We start from the raw sequence: 22,381 nt of genomic DNA on the forward strand, positions 1-22,381 counted from the left end.
ATGAATGTACGAGTTCCGTATGAGAAAGTGATGGTACCAACTGTGATGTATGGATCGGAGTTGTGGGGAATGAAAGTGACGGAGAAACAGAAGTGTCTAAGGAGTATGGCTAGTATATCTCGAGTAGATAGGGTTAGGAACGAAGTAGTGAGGGTGAGAACGGGTGTAAGAAATGAGATAGCAGCTAGAGTAGATATGAATATGTTGAGGTGGTTTTGCCATGTTGAGAGAATGGAAAATGGCTGTCTGCTAAAGAAGGTGATGAATGCAAGAGTTGATTGGAGAAATACAAGAGGAAGGCCAAGGTTTGGGTGGACGGATGGAGTGAAGAAAGCTCTGGGTGATAGGAGGATAGATATGAGAGAAGCAAGAGAGCGTGCTAGAAATAGGAATGAATGGCGAGCGATTGTGACGCAGTTCCGGTAGGCCCTGCTGCTCCCTCCGGTGCCTTGGATGACCGCGGAGGTAGCAGCAGTAGGAGATTTAGCATTATGAAGCTTCATCTGTGGTGGATAACGGGGAAGGGTGGGCTGTGGCACCCTAGCAGTACCAGCCGAACTCGGTTGAGTCCCTTGTCAGGCTAGGAGGAACGTAGAGAGGAGAGGTCCCATTTTTTGTTTCATTTGTTTGATGTCGGCTAACCCCCAAAATTGGGGGAAGTGCCTTGGTATATATATATATATATATATATATATATATATATATATATATATATATATATATATATATATATAACCACAAAAAATCTAAAAGATGAAGTAGAGAAATTTCAAATCTAAAAAAAAATCATATATATCTTCAAACAATACAGTATATCTTATGCAATTACTAGTTAAATCTGGAATAAAAGGGACAATGATTTTTCGAAAACTTTATCATATTTAAAGCAATTATAATGGCTGGTAAGAGAGAGATTTAGGTTGTCTATAATGTAGTTCGTTGTTCAAACGAGACAGGCAATATTAATATTAAAATTAACTTATTTCTCCCTTCTCTGTTCATTAAAATCGTGAATCCAAACTCTTGTATAATCTAGTGTTCAGTTTAAAACAAAGATTTTCAATCGGTAGTAATTTTCTATTCAAACACCATCGTGTTATGTTTACGAGAAGTTATCTTCAACTGCTGAGAGTGAGGAGGCAAGAGAAAAGAAAGAAGAAATGACCCAACTCCAACTGAGGTTTATGACCAATAATGGCAGAAAAGACTACATAGGAGATCTTAACACTAATGAGGCAGTAATAGTTATGAAAACAAAGTTGAATATGCTAGAATTAAAAGAAAATTATAGAAACAGGAATGATAAGGATAGACTTTGTGTGTTGCATATGTTTAGCTGTAATGAGTTCAGACAATTTAGAGATAATAACATAGAAATAGGGAATCTAGAATCTCCAACTAAAGAGGTTGCCCAACTTGTCCGGTATATTAGAAAAGCCCTTGAAGTATGTAAGGTGTGCTGTCTGTGTAAGAGGTAACCAGTGGTAATGAATTTTCTGCAGATTGCTACGCTTTGCAACTACTACGTTCCTTCTAGTAGTGTGCCCACAATCACATTGTTGTGGAGAGAGCATCGAGGAACCTGAAGTCTGGACCCTGGAAAGTGAAAAAGTAATAGAAAATTCTGGTGCGAACTGCGATGGACAAATTTTCTACGCAAGACATTTAATTCTTCCTTATGAGTTGCTGTATGCGTCATGACTGTTAGACACATAGATTTCATGAAGGTTGGCAAATTACTATTTTAAGTCATTGATAGAAAATGAATCTTGATAAGTTACCTGTTTTAAGTACATTATTTTTCACGACCTAAGGCCTGCAAATTGGAGATGGGAGATATGTGCTCATAAATAGCCCTCATAAGGATTTATTAAATAAAATATTTCAATTGATTGTGTCAGTAATGTAGAGAAAGTAACTGCTATTATTAATTTAGAAAAACACGGAATGAGCTTTACTAAAAAAATATTGTGATCGGGGGGGGGGGGGGGTGGCAAGTCCTGTGGCTTTCCCCTTACTAGGCCTGTGACCTGGACAGGATTGCAACCTAAGAAAGGGGTTCCTTGGGCTAGCCACAGTTAGGTCGGTGACCTGGGAACTACTAGGTTAGGGGTAAAATTATAGAACAACACAGGACTACAGTTCCAATAGAACCGAAAAAAATAACTTCCTACAATAAATTGTGCCTACAATAAATTGTGCTTTTGATGAATTTGACCTTTATTTCCACTGCAAATTAACTGTTCTCCCGTTATCTCCCCACCTTTCTTGATGGACACAGGTGGGAACCTGGGACTTTGGGTGGGTGAAAACGGGAAAGAACATTATTTAACACCTGAGATTTGTAAAAGGCCATAGAACCTAACAAACCCACCTAACCTGGTTTTATTATAGAAAAACAAAAGAGAAGGCATTACTAACCAAAAAATGCAGTTCGGTATAGAAAACTCACGTTTTCATTGAAAATGACAATTATTTCTGTCACCTATAAATAGTTAAAGGTATACCCTAATATATCTGAGAGTTATTGGGTCCTTTGATTGGCCAGAAAGTAGTACATTGGATCCTTCTCTCTGGTTATGGCATATTTTCCTTTTGCCTACACATACACCGAATTGTCTGGTCTATTCGTTACATATTCTTCTCTATCCTCTTACACCTGACAACACTGAGAATACCAAACCATTCTTACTTGCTCAAGTGGTTAACTATTGCAATGTAATTGTTCATTGGCTCTTTTCTGTTAGTAAGGGTAGTAGAGACTTTAGCTATGGTAAGCAGCTCGGTAATAGTTTACAACACCACGCTCTCCATTTACTTCAAAATAATGCAATCCTGCAGTTTTCATTTTCTTGCACAGTAATTAGGTGGTTATTTAAATTCTGGGAAAGCAATAATTAGCAAGATATGTTGAGGAAGGGGGACGGGGTTTTAAAAAGAAAATAGCTCGGTTTCCTCACCATACGACTCGGAACTGACATGTCAACAAAGTCAACGAAACAGGATTCGTGATGCCAGCGTACATAAACAGAAGTTCGTGATGGCAGCGTACATTTGATATACTGTATATTCAAAATATACTTAATCAAAAATTGAGTGATTACTCAAAAGTGTCACTATTTGTAAATTGTATATTTTATGAACACTTTTGAGTAATTAATCCATTTTTAATTAAGCATATTTTGAATATACAGTACTGTATATCAACTGTACGCTGGCATCATGAATTCTGTTTGGTTGACTGTGTTGACATGTCAGTTCCGAGTCGTTTAGTGAGGAAACAGAGTTGTTTTCTTTTTATATCCCCCTTCCCCCTTCCTCAACATATCTTGCTAATTATTGCTTTCCCAGAATCTAAATAACCACCTAATTACTGTGCAAGAAGATGAGAACTGCAGGATTGCATTATTTTGGAGAGCGTGGTGTTGTAAACTATTACCAGCAGGTCTTCTAGGAGAAGGACACTCCAAAATCAAACCATTGTTCTCAGATCTTGGACAGTGCCATAGCCTCTGTACCATGGTCTTTTACTGTCTTGGGGTAGAATTTTCTTACTTTACGGTACACTAAGGCACACTATTCTATCTTATGTCTCTTACTCTTGTTGTTTTTAATCATTTTATAGTTTATATTTTAGATATATGTTCCTGAAATATTAAATTTTAATTGTTAATTACTTTTCTTGTAGTTTCCTCATTTCCTTTCCTCACTGGGCTATTTTCCCTGTTAGAGCCCTCGGGCTTGTAGTATTCTGGTTTTCCAACTAGAGTTGTAGCTTGGCAAGTAATAATAGTAATAATAATAATAATGATAATAATAATAATATAGTAACAGATGCCACCCAGTGGAAACTGGGGTTTTTGTGTTGGAAAGATTCACTGGGGAATCGATAAATAAAGGTAAAACTAATCTTTTCTTCTCTATACATTCTCTGGGATTCATAATAAATCCATGAAAAATAGCACAAAATATTGACATGATATTCCCCTGAAATATTTATTTTACTCTTGTTTATATCTGAGGCACTTTGCGTTAATAAGCATAGGAGGAGATGATGATGATGGTAAAGTTTTTATCTAGGTCTGTGACCTGGGAAGGGGGAGTCCTGGGGGCTTGCCCCTGGCCAGGTCTATGACCTGAGTAGGGGGTCCGGGGTCTTGCCCGTGGCTAGGTCTGTCACCTGAGTAGGTTTGTGACCTGAGAAGGGAGTTCCAGGGACATGACTCTGGTTAGGTCTGTGAGCTGGGAACTACTAGGTTAGGTTAGCTGGGTTTGTTAGGTTAGGTTATTACAAATTTAGGGTGTTAAATAACCATGTTTTTTTTTTTTTTTTTCACCTACCTAAAGTCCCAGATTCCCACCTGTGTCCGTTGGGAAAGATGGGGTGATAACGGTAGAACGGTTTATTTCATTGAAAGCACAATATTTACTGTAGAAAAAGTTGTTTTTATTATTGGAAATGTAATTCAGTGTTATTCAATAATTTTACCAATTTTTCTTCATTTCAATCAGTCACTTAATTGATTTCAATGTACTTTTATGTATAGCTTATATATAGAATTGCTGGCAAATGATATAAGGGAGCCCATGTAGGAAGTTGGGTCTCAGTTAAAAAAATGAATAGAAACATCTTAACCTAACCATCCCTAACCAGTTTGACTATAGTATAGTACAATTTGTTCCTGTACAAAATACAAACCTTCTGCTCTTTACTGAGGGGAGTATTATTTTGGCGAAGTTGAAACTAGCCGATAAGCTTTTTGTCAGGGTGTAACTACCCACTGCTAGTTAGCGGAGGGTGGAGCAGGGTAGATTAACCCTCCCGCTCACACCAGCACTAGCTATTAACAGTCACTTATTTATTTCGGCTTGGTAGAGAGATGTAGTCTTTCTCTCCTGTCAACCCCCATTTTTAAACATTTGGCTTAGCCGGTGGATATATATATATAGCTAACGTCTCTGACGTCACGGCAGAAAATTAAAAACTCGCAGGCAATCGGAGATTGGGAAGCTAGGTGTACTACTAGTGCCACCACTCGCCAGGGTACTGGAACCATTCCACAAGTCCTCAGTTCTTCTGTGCTGCTGTGGCGACAACATTGGAACTTTCATGCTTGCGCATAACCTCCTGTTTTCTACAGCTTTGGTGAAGTACTTGTTTTTAAACATTTAGCTTAGCCGGTGGGTATATATATAGCTAACATCTCCAACGGTCGGCAGCTGATTCAAAACTCGCGGGCGATCGAGGTGTTGGCTTGCTGGGTGTACACTAATGCCACCACTCGGCAGGATACCATCACTATTCCAAAGTTCTTCAGTTCTTCTCTGCCGAGTTAGGTGTCAACATTGGTTCCTTGCTCGCGCTAACCTCAAGTTTTCAACAATTGGTGAAATACTTGTTTATGGTTTTTGGCTTTCGCTGTGTTGGTTATTCTTTCGACTATTCTTGAACCCTTTTTGATTTGACTGTTGCTGAACTTTGCTTTTTTTTTTTTTTATCTCTTTGAACATTCCATTATGGCTGACCCTTCTCCTGTTTATAGAAAATGTGCCAAAGATTGTAACAGGCGCCTTCCAAAGGCTTCCATCGATCCCCACTCTATTTATGTTAGTTGTAGAGGTAAAGCTCGTCAATTAGGGGATCGATGCGATGAATGTGTCATTGTTCCGTAACCGAAATACAAACCACGCTATTTACATTGGGTTTACTTTCGGCGTAGCTGAAATTGACGAGCCAATAGAATTTTAACGAGGGTTAACTACCCCCGCGCTAGTTAGCAAGGGGGTAGGGGGAGGGGTAGCTTGCTACCCCTCCCCCCCCACACACCAGTGAGTTGTCTCACATCACTTTTGGCTCGGACGATGTGCAGACGTATCTGTCTCTCGTCCTCGCTTTTGACAGCCTTAATTTTTTTTTTTTTTTTTTTTTTTTTTTTTTTTTTTTGCTTTTCCTCAGACTTGTGTGTTTGGAAGTTGGCCTCGCCCTTTATCACTATCATGCGCAAGTGCCCTGGACTCTCCGACCGCCCCTGTGGTACCTTCATGTCGGCGGTCGAAACGGATCCCCACACCCTTTGCCCGCAGTGTCGAGGTCAACAGTGTGATAAGGAATTAACTTGGAGTGAGTGCAGGGAGTGTCCACGTGTGGGGGGATCCCTACAAAGTTGCATGCACAGGTGGCAGCAACATGGGGCCGATTCTTGGACGGTCTCCGTGATTGGCCAAGGTTATCGCGTCCCATTCACGACATCTCAACCTCACCTGACAGCGAATCCAGTGTCGTTGAGCTCCTATGCCATGGGATCGGCAAAGGGGCTAGCCCTTCGGGCAGAAGTCGAGACCATGCTCAAGAAGGATGCTCTCCAGGAGGTCGTCGACGGCTCCCCAGGCTTCTTCAGTCGACTCTTTCTTGTAAAGAAGGGGTCTGGAGACTGGAGGCCCGTCATCGACCTCTCGGCTCTGAACAAGTTTGTGAAGCAAACTCCGTTCAGCATGGAGACAGCGGACACGGTCAGACTTGCAGTGAGACCACAAGACTTCATGTGCACACTGGATCTGAAGGACGCGTGCTTCCAGATTCCAATCCATCCGTCTTCCAGGAAGTACTTGAGATTCAGCCTAGACAGCAAGACCTACCAGTTCAAGGTACTGTGCTTCGGTCTCTCCACAGCACCTCAGGTATTCACCAGAGTGTTTACCCTGATTTCGTCATAAGCGCACAGGAACAGCATCCGTCTCCTCCAATATCTGGACGACTGGCTGATCCTGGCAGACTCGAAGTCGACCCTTCTTCGGCACCGAGACAGGCTTCTGGGACTTTGCGAAGATCTAGGGATCTTGGTAAATCTCGAGAAGTCCTCTCTGCAGCCGTCCCAGCGACTGGTTTATCTAGGCATGTTATTAGACACCAATCTCCACAAAGCCTTTCCATCAGACGACAGAATAGCAAGGCTGAGGAGGGTGGCAGAACCCTTCCTCAGGCGAGAAGAGCTTCCAGCCCAATCATGGTTGCATCTTTTAGGTCACCTAGCCTCCCTGGCCCGTCTGGTCCCGAACGGCCGTCTCAGGATGAGATCCCTGCAATGGCGGCTCAAGTCCCGGTGGAGTCAGGGCTCCGATTCCCCGGACTCTCTGGTCCCGATAGGACCCACGGAACAGGCGGACCTGCGGTGGTGGCTGATCAACGAGAACCTACGAAAGGGAGTGGATCTTCTCGTCCTTCCCCCGGATTTGACGCTGTTTTTGGATGCGTCAAAAGAAGGGTGAACACATTCTGAACCAGAGGATCTCAGGCCTTTGGTCAGAATCAGAAAAGTACCTGCACATCAACCTGCTAGAGATGAAGGCCGTATATCTGGCTCTTCAACAGTTCCAACGAACCCTGGCTGGCCACTCCGTGGTGGTGATGAGCGACAACACCACGGTAGTGGCTTATATCAACAAGCAGGGAGGTACTTTTTCACAACAGCTATCCCATCTTGCGGTAGAGATTCTGAGGTGGACCGAAGTCCACTCGATAACACTATCAGCTCGCTTCATTCCTGGCAAGAGGAATGTGCTCGCCGACAGTCTGAGCAGGGCTTCGCAGATAGTGAGTACCGAGTGGTCTTTGGATCCTCAGATAGCCAACAAAGTCCTGTCTTTGTGGGGTTCCCCGACGGTGGACCTGTTCGCGACAGCCTTGAATTTCAAGCTGCCTCTGTACTGCTCCCCAGTCCCGGACCCCAAGGCCCTCTGGCAAGATGCTTTCCAACAATAGTGGGACAACGTCGACGTGTACGCCTTCCCACCGTTCTGTCTGATGAGAAGGGTGCTCAACAGGACCAGACTATCGGTCAACCTGTCTATGACCCTGATAGCTCCGCTATGGCATCACGCGGAATGGTTTCCGGAGCTTCCGAGAGAACTCCCCCCAGCTACTCAGACAACCACATTTCAACATCTTCCACAAAGCCGTAACCTCGCTTCGGCTTCACGCCTGGAAACTATCCAGCGTCTCCTCACAGAGAGAGGCTTTTCGCAACAGGTTGCGGAGAGAATGTCTCGTCACCTGCGAAAGTCCTCTGCGGGAGTCTACCAGGCAAAGTGGAGAGTCTTCTGTGGTTGGTGTCGTGGGAGGGGTATCTCTCCACTTGATGGCACTATTCCAGCAATAGCGGAGTTTCTCGTTTATTTGCGGGAGGAAATGCGCCTTTCGGTCTCGACGGTGAAAGGCTATCGCTCAGCCTTAAGCCCGGCTTTTAGGCTGAAAGGAGTGGACATTTCTTCCTCGCTAGAACTCTCTCTACCCATACGTAGCTATGAGCTTACCTGCCCTCAGTCGGAAGTGAGACCTCCTCCATGGAACGTGGTTCGGGTTCTCAGGGCTCTTGAGAGACCTCCCTTTGAACCATTACGCCAGGCCTCTGATCGCCATCTGACTTGGAAGACGGCTTTCCTACTCACGTTGGCCTCTGCCAAACGAGTTAGTGAACTTCATGGTCTCTCGTACGACATCGCCCATTCAAGGGGATGGGGGGAGGTAACGTTCAGGTTCGTCCCTGAGTTTGTTGCCAAGACTCAGAACCCTGGAGTGCCGGATCCACGGTTCGACTCCTTCAGGGTCACAAGTCTCCGTTCTGTAACAATTGACCCAGACCATCTGCTATTATGCCCAGTGAGGAGTCTGAGGCGTTACTTGAAGAGGACAGCTGCAGTTTGTCCCCGCGTGCAAGTGTTGTTTGTAAGCACAGGCAGGATGAAGAGGAGGGTCACCAAGAACACCATCTCGGCTTGGATTCGAAGGGTCATGCACCACACCTTGAATCCTGACCCTCCTCCGTCACGTCGCCCTAGGGCACACGACGTCAGGGGCATCGCTACGTCCCTGGCCTTCAAGAGAAACTTCTCTGTGACGTAGGTGCTACAAGCTGGGGTCTGGAAGCGTCAAACAACCTTCACAGCCCACTACCTGCAGGACGTGACCTACAGGAGCCTCGATACCCTTTCCATCGGCCATGTGGTGGCTGCACAACAGCTGGTCTAACCTCAGGCTCCTTAATGGACAAGTAACAGATGGTTGAGGGCGTTGTTACCCGGTTTTAGTCTGCATGAATGAAAGAGTATGTCTGGCCCTTACTTCTTTCTTCATCCTCCCCTCTCTTGGGGAAAGCAGCATCCTGGTCTCCGCATAGCTGACCTCAACCTCTGCAGTTAATCCATGCTCCCTTGTGTTCCTAGTATTAAGTTAATACTGTTGCGTCCCCCATACCCTGACGAGGTGGTATTGGGAACATCCTAGCCTAGATTCCCATCTAAAGGACTCCAGGTCAACTTCCTAGGATGAGTCACAATCTATTCCTCCTCACACAACTTATGTAGGCCACACGTTCCTTGCGGAGCAAGGAACTTGTGAGGCGCAGGGACTCCTTTTCTCGAGTGCTACTTACTTGGATTCTGAGTCCCCGGGTAAAGCCAAAGCCAGTAAGGCTGGGGACTTTCCACCCTTCCTAAGGGGTAAGTCACCCAATGTAAATAGCGTGGTTTGTATTTCGGTTACGGAACAAATGACAAATTCGGAGATAATTTACACGTTTTTGCCCGCCAACCCTGTCCCCCAAGACAAGTCCTACCTCTAAGTGAAGTGAGACAACTCACCGGTGTGTGGGGGGGAGGGGTAGCAAGCTACCCCTTCCCCTACCCCCTTGCTAACTAGCGCGGGGGTAGTTAACCCTCGTTAAAATTCTATTGGCTCGTTAATTTCAGCTACGCCGAAAGTAAACCCAATGTAAATAGCTAAGGTTTGTATGGTTAGGAAAAATACAAATTATCTCCGAATTTGTCATTTTTGTCTGAATTTGAGTGGTTAGAGTATGATAAATATACTCGTAAACTCGAGAGAGATAGGGTAAGAAGAAGCTCTTCTCGTTCTCAAGAATTTTCCTCTTCCCATGTCCCTGAACCTTTTCCTCCCCCTGTAGTGGTAGTTTCAGAACCCCCTACTAGCACTAACAAACCTTCACTTAAAGACATAATGAAGGCTATTCATGCTCTTGGTGCAAAGGTCGAATCACTGGCTACGGATAGAAACCAGCTTATGTTCGATGTGAAGTTTTTAAAAAGTGAAAGTGTCAATGCGAAAAGTGTTAAAAATGTGTTCAGTGTTAATGCGGAGGGTTCGTCTGTTCGTACTTGCCGCTCACCCAGTCCGAGATCTCTTTCAAGCTCCCCAACCCCTGGGAGAAGGAATGTCACAAGACCAAAGGGAGCGATAGGTATTATACCACGAACAGACGTTCCCTCATGAGTTGCAGACGTTGCTCCTCAAGCACGTCCTTACAATAAGAGAGGCGAGACTAGGTTCTCCTCGTCCTCCGATGACGTTCATATTAACAAGAAATCCTGGCGTCAGGTTTCAAGGCCTCTTAAAAGAAAGTTAGTTCCTTCAGAACAAAGTCAACGTCCTGGCTGTAGTCACTGGAGCAGCCCAGAACATATACCTTCATCAGAGGAAGGTTCGCCTACTAAACGCTCTTTTTTTAAATATTAAACTTAGCCGGTGAATATATATATAGCTTACGTCTCCGACGGTCGACAGATTCCAAAAACGCGCGAGCCATTGCCATGATGGCTGCCGGGTGTGCCCACCAGCGCCGACTATCGGCCAGATACCGCATATACTTCTCCAGGAGTTCAGTTCTTCTCTGTCGGTGGTAGTGACAGCATTGGTTTCGCTCGCGCTTAACCTCAAGTTTCTACTGATTGGTGAAGTACTTGTTCATAGTTTTATTGCTTTCGCTGTGTTGGTATCTTCGATAAAACTCTTGAAACCCTTTTTTGATTATTGTTGCTGAACTTGGCTTTCTTTTTGGACTTTCTTTGGAATTTTCACAATGGCTGACCCATCTCCTGTCTATCGTAAATGTGCGAAAGACTGTAATAAACATCTTCCTAAAGCTTCCATCGATCCTCATTCTATTTGTGTTACTGCCGAGGTACATCTTGTCAATTAGGGGATCGATGTGAGGAATGTATTGTTTTGTCTGAGTTCGAGTGGTTGGAGTATGATAAATATACTCGGAAACTCGAAAGAGATAGAGTTAGAAGAAGCTCTTCTAGATCTCAAGAATTTTCCTCTTCCCATGCCCCTGAACCTAATCCTCCTCCTGTAGTGGTAGTTTCAGAACCCCCTATTGGCACTAATGAACCTTCTATGCATGATATGTTAATGGCCATTCAAGCGTTGGGTGAGAAGGTCGAATCGTTGGCCTCGGACAGAAATCAACTTATGTCCGACGTTAAGATTTTAAAGGGTCAAAGTGATAAAGTGAAAAGTGCAACAAATGTGTTTAGTGTTTTTCCGGAGGATTCGTCTGTTCGTGCTTGTCACTTGCCTAGTCCGAGACCTCTTTCAGGCTCCCCTACCCCAGGGAGAAGGAATGTCGTAGGACCTAAGGGAGTGAGAGGTGTAAACCAACGAACAGACGTTCCCTCAAAGGTATCAGACGTTGCTCTTCAAGCACGTCCTTACCTTGAGACAGGAGAGACGAAGTTCTCCTCGTCTTCCGATGATTCGTCTGTTAAAAAACCTTGGCGTAAGGTTTCAAGACCGTTGAAGCGCAAGTCAGTCCCTTCGGGACAGGTCCAACGTCCTGGCTGTAGTCATTGGGACAGCACCGACCTTATTCGGTCATCGGACAATTATTCTCCTCAAAGTTCGAGGGTCCCGTTCAGGGCGATGACGCATAGGCGTTTCCGACATCCCGATCTGTTTCGAGTTCGGTTGACCCTAAGTTAAGCGTCTTGCAAGATATGCAGTTAAAACTTTCCTCCTTAATGGAAGTTTACGATCATGTTCCTGTGCGTAAGGAACCTTTGCTTGCGGTTCGTCACGGTACCGGCAAGCGTGATTCAGGTCTTCAACCTCCTAAGCGAGATTTGTCTCGTCGCTCTGACGTTATCCCTAATGTCAGCTTTGCGGTTAAACATGATTCAGAACGTGTTTCCCGTCAGTCACGAGACTTTGAACTTCAGTTTCCGCAGTCACAACGTGACGTTGGGCTGCAGTCACCGCAGCCCCGACGTGACGTTCATCGGCCGACTCCGTTGGCCCGACGTGACGTCGAACGTCTGTCGCCGCAGTCTCGTTTTGACATACATCATCAGTCTCCTCTGTCCCTTCTTGGCGTAGACCATCAGTCATTGCAGTCTCGACGTGACGTCGTCCCTTCGACTTTTGCTGCGGCTCCTTTGCAAGTTGATGTAGCCTGTCAGGCTTTGCCGCCTCGTCATGCTGAGTTTTCTCCGTGTCGCAAGACTTTACCTTTGTCGGATGATGTTCCTTCTGATGAGGAAGTTGATGAGCCCCTTTCAGCTAATGTTCCTTTGGGGATTAAATCAGATGGGGAGGAACCTAGGGTTGTCCAGCAATCCCTTGACTTTAAAAAGATTATGCTTATCTTTAGGGATGTTTTTCCCGATCATTTTGTTACTGCGGCTCCACGTTCGCCGCCGTCTGAATTTACTTAAGGCATGACTTCATCGACTCCATCGTTTACGAAGTTGGTTCTCTCTCGCTCTTCTAAGAGAGCCATGCGTTTGTTGGGAGACTGGTTAGTAACCAGAAGAAGTTTAGGAAAGTCTTCCTTTGCTTTTCCCCCTTTTAAATTGGCCTCTCGTGCGAGCGTTTGGTATGACACGGGAGAAGTTCTCGGCTTGGGAGTTCCTGCCTCTGCCCAGGGAGACTTCTCAAGCCTTGTAGACTCTCCTCGTCGTCTAGCCATGAGACGCTCGAAGATTTGCTGGTCTTCCACAGAACTGGATCATCTCCTTAAAGGAATTTTCCGTGCCTTCGAGGTTTTTAATTTTTTGGATTGGTCCCTGGGAGCCTTAAGTAAGAAGGTCTCTTCATCGGACAATGATGTTTCTTTTCAAATAATGTCTTGCATGGACAAGGCCATAAGGGATGGCTCTAATGAACTGGCGGCTACGTTCACGGCAGGAATTCTTAAGAAAAGAGAAGCCCTGTGTTCTTTTCTTTCTGCAGGGGTTATTCCCTGTCAGAAGTCAGAACTTCTTTTTGCTCCCTTATCTTCTACTCTGTTCCCTCAACATCTTATTATAGATATCGCGGCATCTCTTGCTCTGAAGGACACGCACGATTTGGTGGCCAAGACTGCACTCAAGGTTTTGCCTTCTTCTCATGCCAACAAACCCAAGTTTGACACGCTAGCGGCTAGGTTTATTCCGCCTTTTCGTGGCAGAGCCCCCAGTAGGGGAAATTCTCGTTCCGATAGCAAAGGAGGTAAGAAGAGAGGTTCAAGATCCTCACGTGGCAGAGTCTGACTGCCCACGGCTTCAGACAGCGGTAGGGGCCAGATTGACGAACTTCTGGCAGGCCTGGGAGAAGAGGGGTGCAGACCGGGAGTCTCTTTTGTTGCTGAAGGAGGGTTATAAAATTCCTTTTGTACGAAGACCTCCGCTAGTGAAATTTCCGATAGACCTCTCTCCCAGGTATCGAGAGGAGACAAAGAGACAGGCGTTGCATCATCAAGTTTCTCTGTTGTTGGAAAAGGGGGCGGTGGTGAAAGTCTCGGACCTTCAATCCCCAGGTTTTTACAACCGTCTCTTCCTGGTTCCGAAGAACACAGGAGGTTGGAGGCCAGTGCTAGATGTAAGTGCTCTCAACGTATTTGTTGTAAAAACAAAATTCACGATGGAGACCACCAAATCTGTTTTAACAGCGGTAAGAGAGGGTGACTGGATGGTCTCTCTCGACCTGCAGGATGCGTACTTCCACATTCCGATTCATCTGAACGCTCGACATTATCTGAGGTTTGTGTACAGGAAGGTGGTGTATCAATTCCGAGCACTGTGCTTCGGCTTCAGCCCTGCTCCTCTTGTTTTTACAAGGCTCATGCGAAATGTAGCAAAGTTTCTACATTTGTCAGGGATCAGAGCCTCCCTTTATTTGGACGACTGGTTACTCAGGGCGTCGTCCCTTCATCGCTGTCTGGAGGACCTCAAATGGACTTTGGACCTGACCAAAGAGTTAGGTCTCCTAGTGAACATGGAGAAGTCGCAACTGACTCCATCCCAGACTATTCTTTATTTGGGGATGGAGATACGGAGTTGAGTTTTCCGGGCTTTTCCGTCTACCACCAGGATGGAGCAAGCTCTGCTCAAAGTCCGTCACGTGCGAGAGAAAAGCAGTTGCTCTGTGAGAATTTGGATGAGCCTCCTAGGGACTCTTTCGTCGCTGGAGCAGTTTATCTCTCTAGGGAGACTCAACCTTCGCCCTCTCCAGTTTCACCTAAACCATCATTGGAACAAGGAGAAGGACTTAGAGATGATCTCAATTCCAATCTCCGATCCAGTCAAGACCTGTCTAGCTTGGTGGTACAGCAACATCAGACTTCGGGAAGGTTTTTCTCTTGCGATCAAGAACCCAAACCATGTGTTGTTTTCAGACGCATCGGATTTTGGTTGGGGAGCGACACTGGACAATCTGGAATGCTCGGGTCTTTGGTCCGCAGACCGAAAAAGGCTTCACATAAACTGCAAAGAGCTTTTAGCAGTCCATCTAGCGTTAAGGAGTTTCGAGAGTCTGGTTCGAGGCAAAGTAGTGGAGGTGAATGCAGACAATACCATGGCCTTGGCATACATCTCGAAGCAAGGAGGCACTCACTCCCACTCCCTTTTCGTCACCGTAAGGGACCTTCTCACTTGGTCAAAAGCTCGAAACATCTCTCTTTTGACGAGATTCGTGCAAGGGGAGATGAATGTCTTAGCGGACTGTCTCAGTCGAAGAGGACAGGTGATTCCCACGGAGTGGACGCTGCACAAGGATGTGTGCGAGAGACTATGGATGACATGGGGTCAACCCACCATAGATCTCTTTGCTACCTCTCTGACAAAGAGGCTCCCGACTTATTGCTCTCCTGTTCCAGATCCAGAGGCGGCCCACATAGTCACTTTCCTACTGGACTGGTCTCACCTAGACGTCTATGCCTTTCCACCGTTCAAGATCCTAAACAAGGTGCTTCAGAAGTTCGCCTCTCACGAAGGGACCAGGTTGACGTTGGTTGCTCCCCTCTGGCCCGCGAGAGAATGGTTCACAGAGGTACTTCTATGGCTAGTAGACATTCCAAGAAGTCTACCGTTACGGATGGATCTCCTGCGTCAGCCTCATGTAAAGAGATTTCATCAAAGTCTCCCCGCGCTTCGTCTAACTGCCTTCAGACTATTGAAAGACTCTCTAGAGCTCGAGGGTTTTCGAAGGAGGCAGCTAGAGCGATCGCGAGGGCTAGAAGATCCTCTACCATCAGGATTTATCAATCTAAATGGGAGGTATTTAGAGACTGGTGCAAGTCCTCCTCTATTTCCTCTTCCAGTACCTCTGTAGCGCAGATTGGAGATTTTCTGCTTTATCTGAGAAATGGTCGCTCCCTTTCTGCATCTACCATTAAAGGCTACAGAAGCATGTTAGCTTCTGTTTTTAGGCATAGAAATTTGGGTCTGTGTAATAACAAAGATCTTCAAGACCTTCTTAAGTCTTTCAAGACTTCCAAGGAGCGTCATATTTCTACTCCTGCTTGGAACTTGGACGTGGTCCTGCAGTTCCTTATGTCAGACAGGTTTGAACCGTTGAATTCAGCCTCCCTGAAGGATCTTACCCTCAAGACTCTTTTCTTAGTGAGCTTGGCTTTTGCGAAAAGAGTTAGTGAGATACATGCTTTTAGCAAGAATATCGGCTTCTCCGCTAATAAAGCAGTTTGCTCGCTTCAGCTTGGTTTTTGGCCAAAAATGAACTTGCGTCTCGTCCATGGCCTAAATCGTTTGAACTTCCCAGTCTATCTGAGATTGTTGGGAATGAAGTCGAAAGAGTTCTGTGCCCAGTTAGAGCTCTCAGATTTTATTTAACTAGAACCAAACCGCTGCGAGGTAATTCAGAGGCTTTATGGTGCTCGGTTAAAAAGCCCTCTTTGCCTATGTCGAAGAATGCGTTGTCTTATTTTATTAGATTATTGATTAGAGAGGCGCACTCTCATTTAAGTGAAAAGGATCTAAATTTGCTTAAAGTTAAAGCTCATGAAGTTAGAGCGGTTGCAACTTCAGTAGCATTCAAACAAAATAGATCCCTTAGAAGCATTATGGACGCGACCTTTTGGAGGAGCAAGTCGGTGTTCGCTTCATATTACTTGAAAGATGTCCAGACTCTTTATGAGGACTGCTACACGTTGGGACTATTCGTAGCAGCGAGTGCAGTAGTGGGTGAAGGTTCTACCACTACATTCCCTTAATCCCAATATTCTTTTTCTTCTCTTGAGACTTTTAATATTTTGGGTTGTACGGTAGACTAAGAAGTCTTCTGCAATCTTTTGAGTTGGCGGGTGGTCAAAATATTGTTTCTTGAGAGCACCCAGATTAAGGGTATTGATGAGGTCCTGTTGTAGGGGTGTTCACCCTGATTATAACAGCTCCTGGGAATCTTTCAGCATCCTGAGAGGATCGCTGGGCTTCGTAAAAATAGCGGACTAATGAGGCAGAGTATTCATCAGAGTCAGCTTCCTTATCAGGTACCTATACTTAAGTTTGTTTTTTGGATATTTGTCAAAAACTCTTGAGCATATATGCCTTTATTGTTTTAATACTGGACTCTACCCTCCACCATGGGTGTGAATCAGCTATATATATATTCACCGGCTACGTTTGATATTTAAAAATTATATTTGTTCCGTAACCGAAACACAAACCACGCTATTTACATTGGGTTTACCTTTTAGCGCAGCTGAAATGGCGAGCCATTAGAATTTAACGAGGGTGTATTACCCCCGTGCTAGTTAGCGGGGGGTTAGGGGAGTGGTAGCTAGCTACCCCTCCCCCCCTCACACACAGATGAATGATCACTTTCACTTTTGGCTCGGACTGTGACAGACGTCTCTGTCTTGGTCCTCTCTTGGCAGCCATTGTTTGTTTTGTCTTTACTTAATCGCTTACTTTTCTTTTACTCATTATATATGTAAACATGTTTTCATGTTTGTATATATATTTGAGTATAGAAATCAGTAAGTTTCCTTATCAGAGTTGTGTGTGTATTGTACGATATCTACGTGGAGTCCTCGGCAGTTAGGCCACCACGGCGTAATTTTATGGGTTGCGATCGAGTTTGACTTCGGTCTTTCTCTCTCTCTCTCTCTCTCTCTCTTGAGGTCGTTCACCCTTTTACTACGTGTTACTACGCCCTTGTAGCTTCCTTTCCGTGTGGGGGGGTTGTTACACCGTACGTTTGTCTCAATTAGTTTATGAATCTAATTGTAGTTGTTAATTTTTCAGCTTGTAGAACGATGCCTTTCGGGGTTTTCGTTCTTTCTTTAGTGTTCATTCATTTTTAAATTACATAATTACATAGTTTCATAATTTTAATTGTTATAATTCTGTTTTGGTTACAGCTCTCCTTCCGTGAGTGTAAGTGGTTGTGAGGGCACGTGCCTGTTGTGTAATTCTTGTTTCCTTTCCCTCGGGATTCCTCTTCGGAGCCTTCCCTGGGGAATGAATGTATACTAATGATTTTTGTTTTATTTTTTTACAGTTACCGATCTAGTTCGTTTCTGTAATATGGCAACGGTGTGAGCTGTCTTGTTGAGGCCTGGGGATTCGGCTGTTGCTGCCTCCCCCCTTGTATTTTCGTCAGGGGCTTGTCTCCTTCTACTGGAAGCACTCTCGTGACGATTGACAGCTCTCCAGTTCATTTTAGAACTCTCAGGAGGCTTGCCTCCTTGGGCGGGTAACTTTCCTTCCGAGGGAAGTTTTTCCTGTCAAGGCTTGAGTTTTTCCCCCTTTTTGGGGGTTCTTCTCTTGCCTTTTTTTTGTGCGACTATGCTCTTGGTGCTGAGCGGTCACACCCGCAGTTTCGCTCAAGGGGCTGGGCAACTGCAGGAGCCCCTCTTTGGAGGATTGCTCCTTTTAGGTCACTGGCTGACCAGTCTCTTCTACGAAGTGTTTCTCTTTCGTTCGCGAGAGAGTACACTCATAGAGTCTCCTCTTCGGAGGATTCTTCTGCTGCTGTTGCTGTTGGCCTCCCTCGCCGTAAGGCCTACCGTCCGCCTCGTTTTAAGGGCCTCTCATCTCCCTATAAGGGTGCTAAGAGGCGCCTTTTTGGAATCTCCGTTTGCAGCCTACAACTCCTTCTTCTTGATCTTCCGCCTTGGTGCAGATGGACAGCAGTCTGATCTCGTCTTCCGACGGGCAACAGTCTTCCCGACGGACAACGGTCTTCCAACGGACATCAGTCTCTCGGCGGACAGGCAACGGTCTTCCGATGGACATCTGTCTCACGACGTTCCCTTCGGGGCAAAGGGTTGCCTCCCACGGGGGTTCTTCCCTTGCGTGTCAGGGTTCCCCTGCGCGCTCTTCTGCTGTGTTCTCTCCTGCTCCTGCTCAGTGTTAGCACACAGGCGCTCTCCTGCTCATCAGCGCTTCCTGATCGCTAGCGCTCTCCTGTTGGCCAGCGCTCTCCTGTTCGCCAGCTCTCTCCTGTTCGCCAGCGCTCTCCTGTTCGTCAGCGCTCTCCTGTTCGTCAGCGCTCTCAAGATGATCATCCCGGCTTTTCCTGTTGGTTCCTGTTACGCGCCCTGTGCGCCCACGTTCGCCCTCGCGATCTAGAACTTCGGTTTCAGGTCTGGGTCAAGGACTCTTCTTCTATGCGCAGGCTTCCACGCGTTGCCTTCTGCTCGTCAGCGATCATCAGCTCGCCAGAGATCATCAGCTCACCAGCGATCATCAGCTCGCCAGCGACCTTAGACGCGTCAACGTTCACCTGCTCGCCAGCGATCTCCTACGCGTCAACGATCGCCATCGATCTGCCTGCGCACCCTTCTTTGCCACACACCAATGGGCGCCAACGGTTTTCTAACCGTCTAGGATCGCCTGATTAACAGCTGGCTTCAGCGCTCACCTTCCTGTTGCACCTGCGCGCCTCCTGTTAGCACGATGTGCGCTAACCATCGCTAGTCTCTCTCGCGTTGGCAATCGCCTACGCACCCGCGCGATTCTTTATCTGATCGCTAGCGTTTTGTTAACGCACCACCGCTCGCCGACGCGCCATCGCTTGGCGACGCGCTATCGCCCACCTGCGCGTCAGCGCTCACCAGCTCACCACCGATCGCCTGTTGATCCACATCGGCAGCGGTCTTCCTCGCCCACGCGGCAGTGCGTTTCCTCGCCCACGCGGCAGTGCGTTTCCTCGCCATCGCGCTAACGCTTGCATTCGCCGCCTCGGACTCGCGCTCATTCACCTGCCCACCCTCGCGACTGTTCGCCTGCGCGACTGCGCGACCGCTCGCCTGCGCGACCGCTCGCCTGCGCGCCCGCGCGACCGTTCGCCTGCCCGCCCGCGCGACCGTTCGCCTGCCCGCCCGCGCGACCGTTCGCCTGCGCGCCCGCGCGACCGTTCGCCTGCGCGCCCGCGCGACCGTTCGCCTGCGCGCCCGCACGCCCACGTGCCTCCACGTCTACGCTCATGCGTGTCCGCGCACATGCTCTCCAATGTTCGCCCGCGCGCGAACCAACGGTATTCCATTGCCCGGACAGACGGTGTTCCGTCGCGCGAACCGACGGTGTTCCATCGCTCAAACCTACAGTGTTTCTTCGCACAAACGTCGGCTTAATTCTTGCAGTATCCATTGCTCGTCTATGGGTTATCGCTCGCCGACCACCAGCTCTCGCCCTTCCTACCACGCTCGCCCTCCTTCTGCGCTCCTTTGCTCACCTTCGTTTGCGTTCCTGCATGACCGCGCATGGGCGCTTCCACGTTCGCCCACGCGCAAATCTTTGAATTACCATCGCGCGAGCTCCAGGGCGATTGCGACCACGATTCCCATTGGGGTTTTCGCAGCATGGCCAGCCTGGCGAGTTCTTCTGGAGCGTATTTCCAAAACACAGCCTCACCCCGTAAACGCAGAGCATGGCACTTGCAAGATTAGGAAGAAACTTCAGGGAGGTCTGAGCAACACTCCTCTTTCCAGAACCTGGGTTAGCCCTTCCCCGTCATTCCCTGGAAGGATTTTTGGCGGGGGGGTTTTCCATTCGAGATTTCTCCATCGGCCAAGGAGTGACTACTTACCCCTTCCTCTGGGGCCTTAACAGGTCCTTTCCCTCCTCGGTTACGGCCCGAGGTTTGGTTCAAGGAAGCTACAGGAAGATCATGGGTACTTTCCTCCTCTCGGGCTCAGGCACCTTGGCCTTTCGTTGTTAAGTATCTAACTTGCGGACAAGCTCGATGTTGTACCATCTGGACGCGCTGACTGAGGGCTTCCTTCGGGTGTCTCATCTGTGGAGGTCGACAACCTCAGACCCCCTTCCATCCTTGAGAAGAGTTTGTTTGTGCCCAAGGACAGAGACTTAGACAGCGGCTGTGCGGAAGAAACCGACTTCCGTTTTCACTCCTCCAAGGCGCTTTCTTCCAGACTCTGCAGGGCTCCGGCGCCTTTTTCTTTCAACCACGTCGGCCTAAATTATCGGCTACGACAACTGAGACTAGGTGTCCAATTGCAGTTTCCTCCTGTCAGGAACAGATGGCACGGGAGGCTCCCCCGGGGGGTGGGGGGTGGTGGGGGGGAGGCATAGTCCTAAAGGGAGCGGCAGAGGTTTCACGCTGGGAGGATGCTTAAGGTTACTCATCCGGATGACAGCTTCCCGATGCCCATTCCCGCATGATCTCTGTGATCAGCCAAGGATATCGCGCCTGCCGTCTCTGTCAGCGAATTCAGTGTCTCTGAACCTCTATGCCATAGCGTCGGCTAGAGTTGCCCGGTTGGGCAGAATGATCCATACCTTAGGCGAAGGTCCTCTATAGGATCATCGACGGCTTCAACCCCGGCCTCTTCAGTCGATCCTTTCTTGTAAGGAAGGATCTGAGAGGGGAGTTCCGTAGTCGACCTCTCAGCCCTGATCAGGTTTGTCGAACAAACTTCAGCTAGCGTAGAACAGCAGAATCGATCAGACTGGTGATGAGGCGACAGGACTCCTTAAACCCTGGATCGGAAGGACGGGTACTTTCAGTTTCCATGCCATCCATCTTCCAGGGAGTTCGTGGAATTCAGTCTAGACTGCAAGTATTCCTGCTTATGATGCAGTGTGGCGATCCCGCCGTGGCATAGCAGGTTTTATTCCCCAGAAAATTCTCTCATGGCCGCTCAGGTGCAGGCTTCCGCTTCCTTCGCTTTTTGGAGGGCTGGTCAACTCCGGTAGGCTCAGGTTCGACCTTCTTCAGCGCCGGGATAAGCTTCCGGATGCTTACCATGAGTGTGGGTTCATGGTATTTGTCTTGGAGCCTTCTCTTCTTCTGCCTCAACATCTGGAGTATCTGGCCATGATATTGAGTCAACGGCTTTACCACGTTGGAAACCCCGCTTCTCGTCCGTCCAGTGAGGTTAAGCAATGTCGGTTCTGGTCGGTACTTGGATGGGTGACCACCTGGGGACGCCAGATTCTGTTGCCACATCCTCCGAGCTTTCCTTTCAGTTGACTGTGGCAAGACTGAGGAGAGTCGCAGTACCTGTTCTCAGTCAAGCAGAGCTTTCAGCCCTACCTTGGAACGTTTCCTAGTTCTCCTTTCCTCATTGACCCGTCTATAGTCCGAACGGTCGCCTCAGGATAAGTTCCATGTGGGGCGGTCCAAGTTCCGGTGGTTTCAGGCAACGATTAACCGGACTTTCTGGCCCCTATGGGACCAGCGGAACTATTAGACCTGCAATGGGTGTTGACCTATGGAACCTCTTGATGGTAGTGGATATTCTCGTCCTTTCCCCACATTCTTGATGCTGTTCTCGGACTCGTCAAAGAAAAGGGGGTGGGGGGGGGGGGGGCATGTTCCGGTCCAGGCCTATGGTCAAGACCTGAAGGATACCTCTCCATCATTCAGGCAGGCTTAGGGGCCGTAGTCTGGCCCCTCTACAGATCCTACAGCTCCTGCCGAGTCGCTCCGTGCGCGTCGACTTCATGATTCTGGCGTGTTCTAACCAGCAGGGGACGCATTTTCACACCTTCACATCTTGCAGTAGAGATACCGGGATGATTGAGATACTCTCAATACCACCATCGGCTCTCTCATTCCAGGCAGAGGAATGTTCTCTCCGACTATCCGAGCAGAGCCTCGTAGAGAGAGTGTACCTGGGGGTCTTTGGCCTTGAGTAACCAGCAAGTCCTGGTCTGGGGGACCTGATCGCGACAGCTTGGAACCTCAAGCTTCCGCTGTTCTTCCCCCCTGTCTCAGACCCCAAGACTCTGGCAAGATGCATTCCAGTGATGGTGGGAAAACTTCGTCAACCTTTCAATGGGAGAGCTCCACTGGGACTATCCGCAGAACGGTTTCGGGACCCTCTGCTTTCAATGACGGAACTCC

General features: G+C 47.5%; 1 protein-coding gene across 3 annotated transcripts in view; it reads left to right on the plus strand.

The window, feature by feature from the left end:
• The first annotated feature begins 1,491 nt into the window (after positions 1 to 1,491).
• LOC137645739 (uncharacterized) overlaps positions 1,492 to 22,381 on the plus strand; it is a 542,683-nt gene continuing 521,793 nt past the window's right edge. The window contains exon 1 of one of the 3 annotated variants that reach the window (XM_068378638.1): positions 1,492 to 1,727. In XM_068378638.1, coding sequence (XP_068234739.1) covers positions 1,698 to 1,727 — 30 coding nt within the window. In that variant the 5' untranslated portion in view covers positions 1,492 to 1,697. The remainder of the gene's footprint in view (positions 1,728 to 22,381) is intronic. The other 2 variants (XR_011045344.1, XM_068378637.1) reach the window with 2 other exon arrangements.

This window comes from Palaemon carinicauda, chromosome 8, assembly GCF_036898095.1.
Source record: "Palaemon carinicauda isolate YSFRI2023 chromosome 8, ASM3689809v2, whole genome shotgun sequence".
In the NCBI taxonomy this organism is placed as follows: Eukaryota; Metazoa; Arthropoda; class Malacostraca; order Decapoda; family Palaemonidae; genus Palaemon; species Palaemon carinicauda.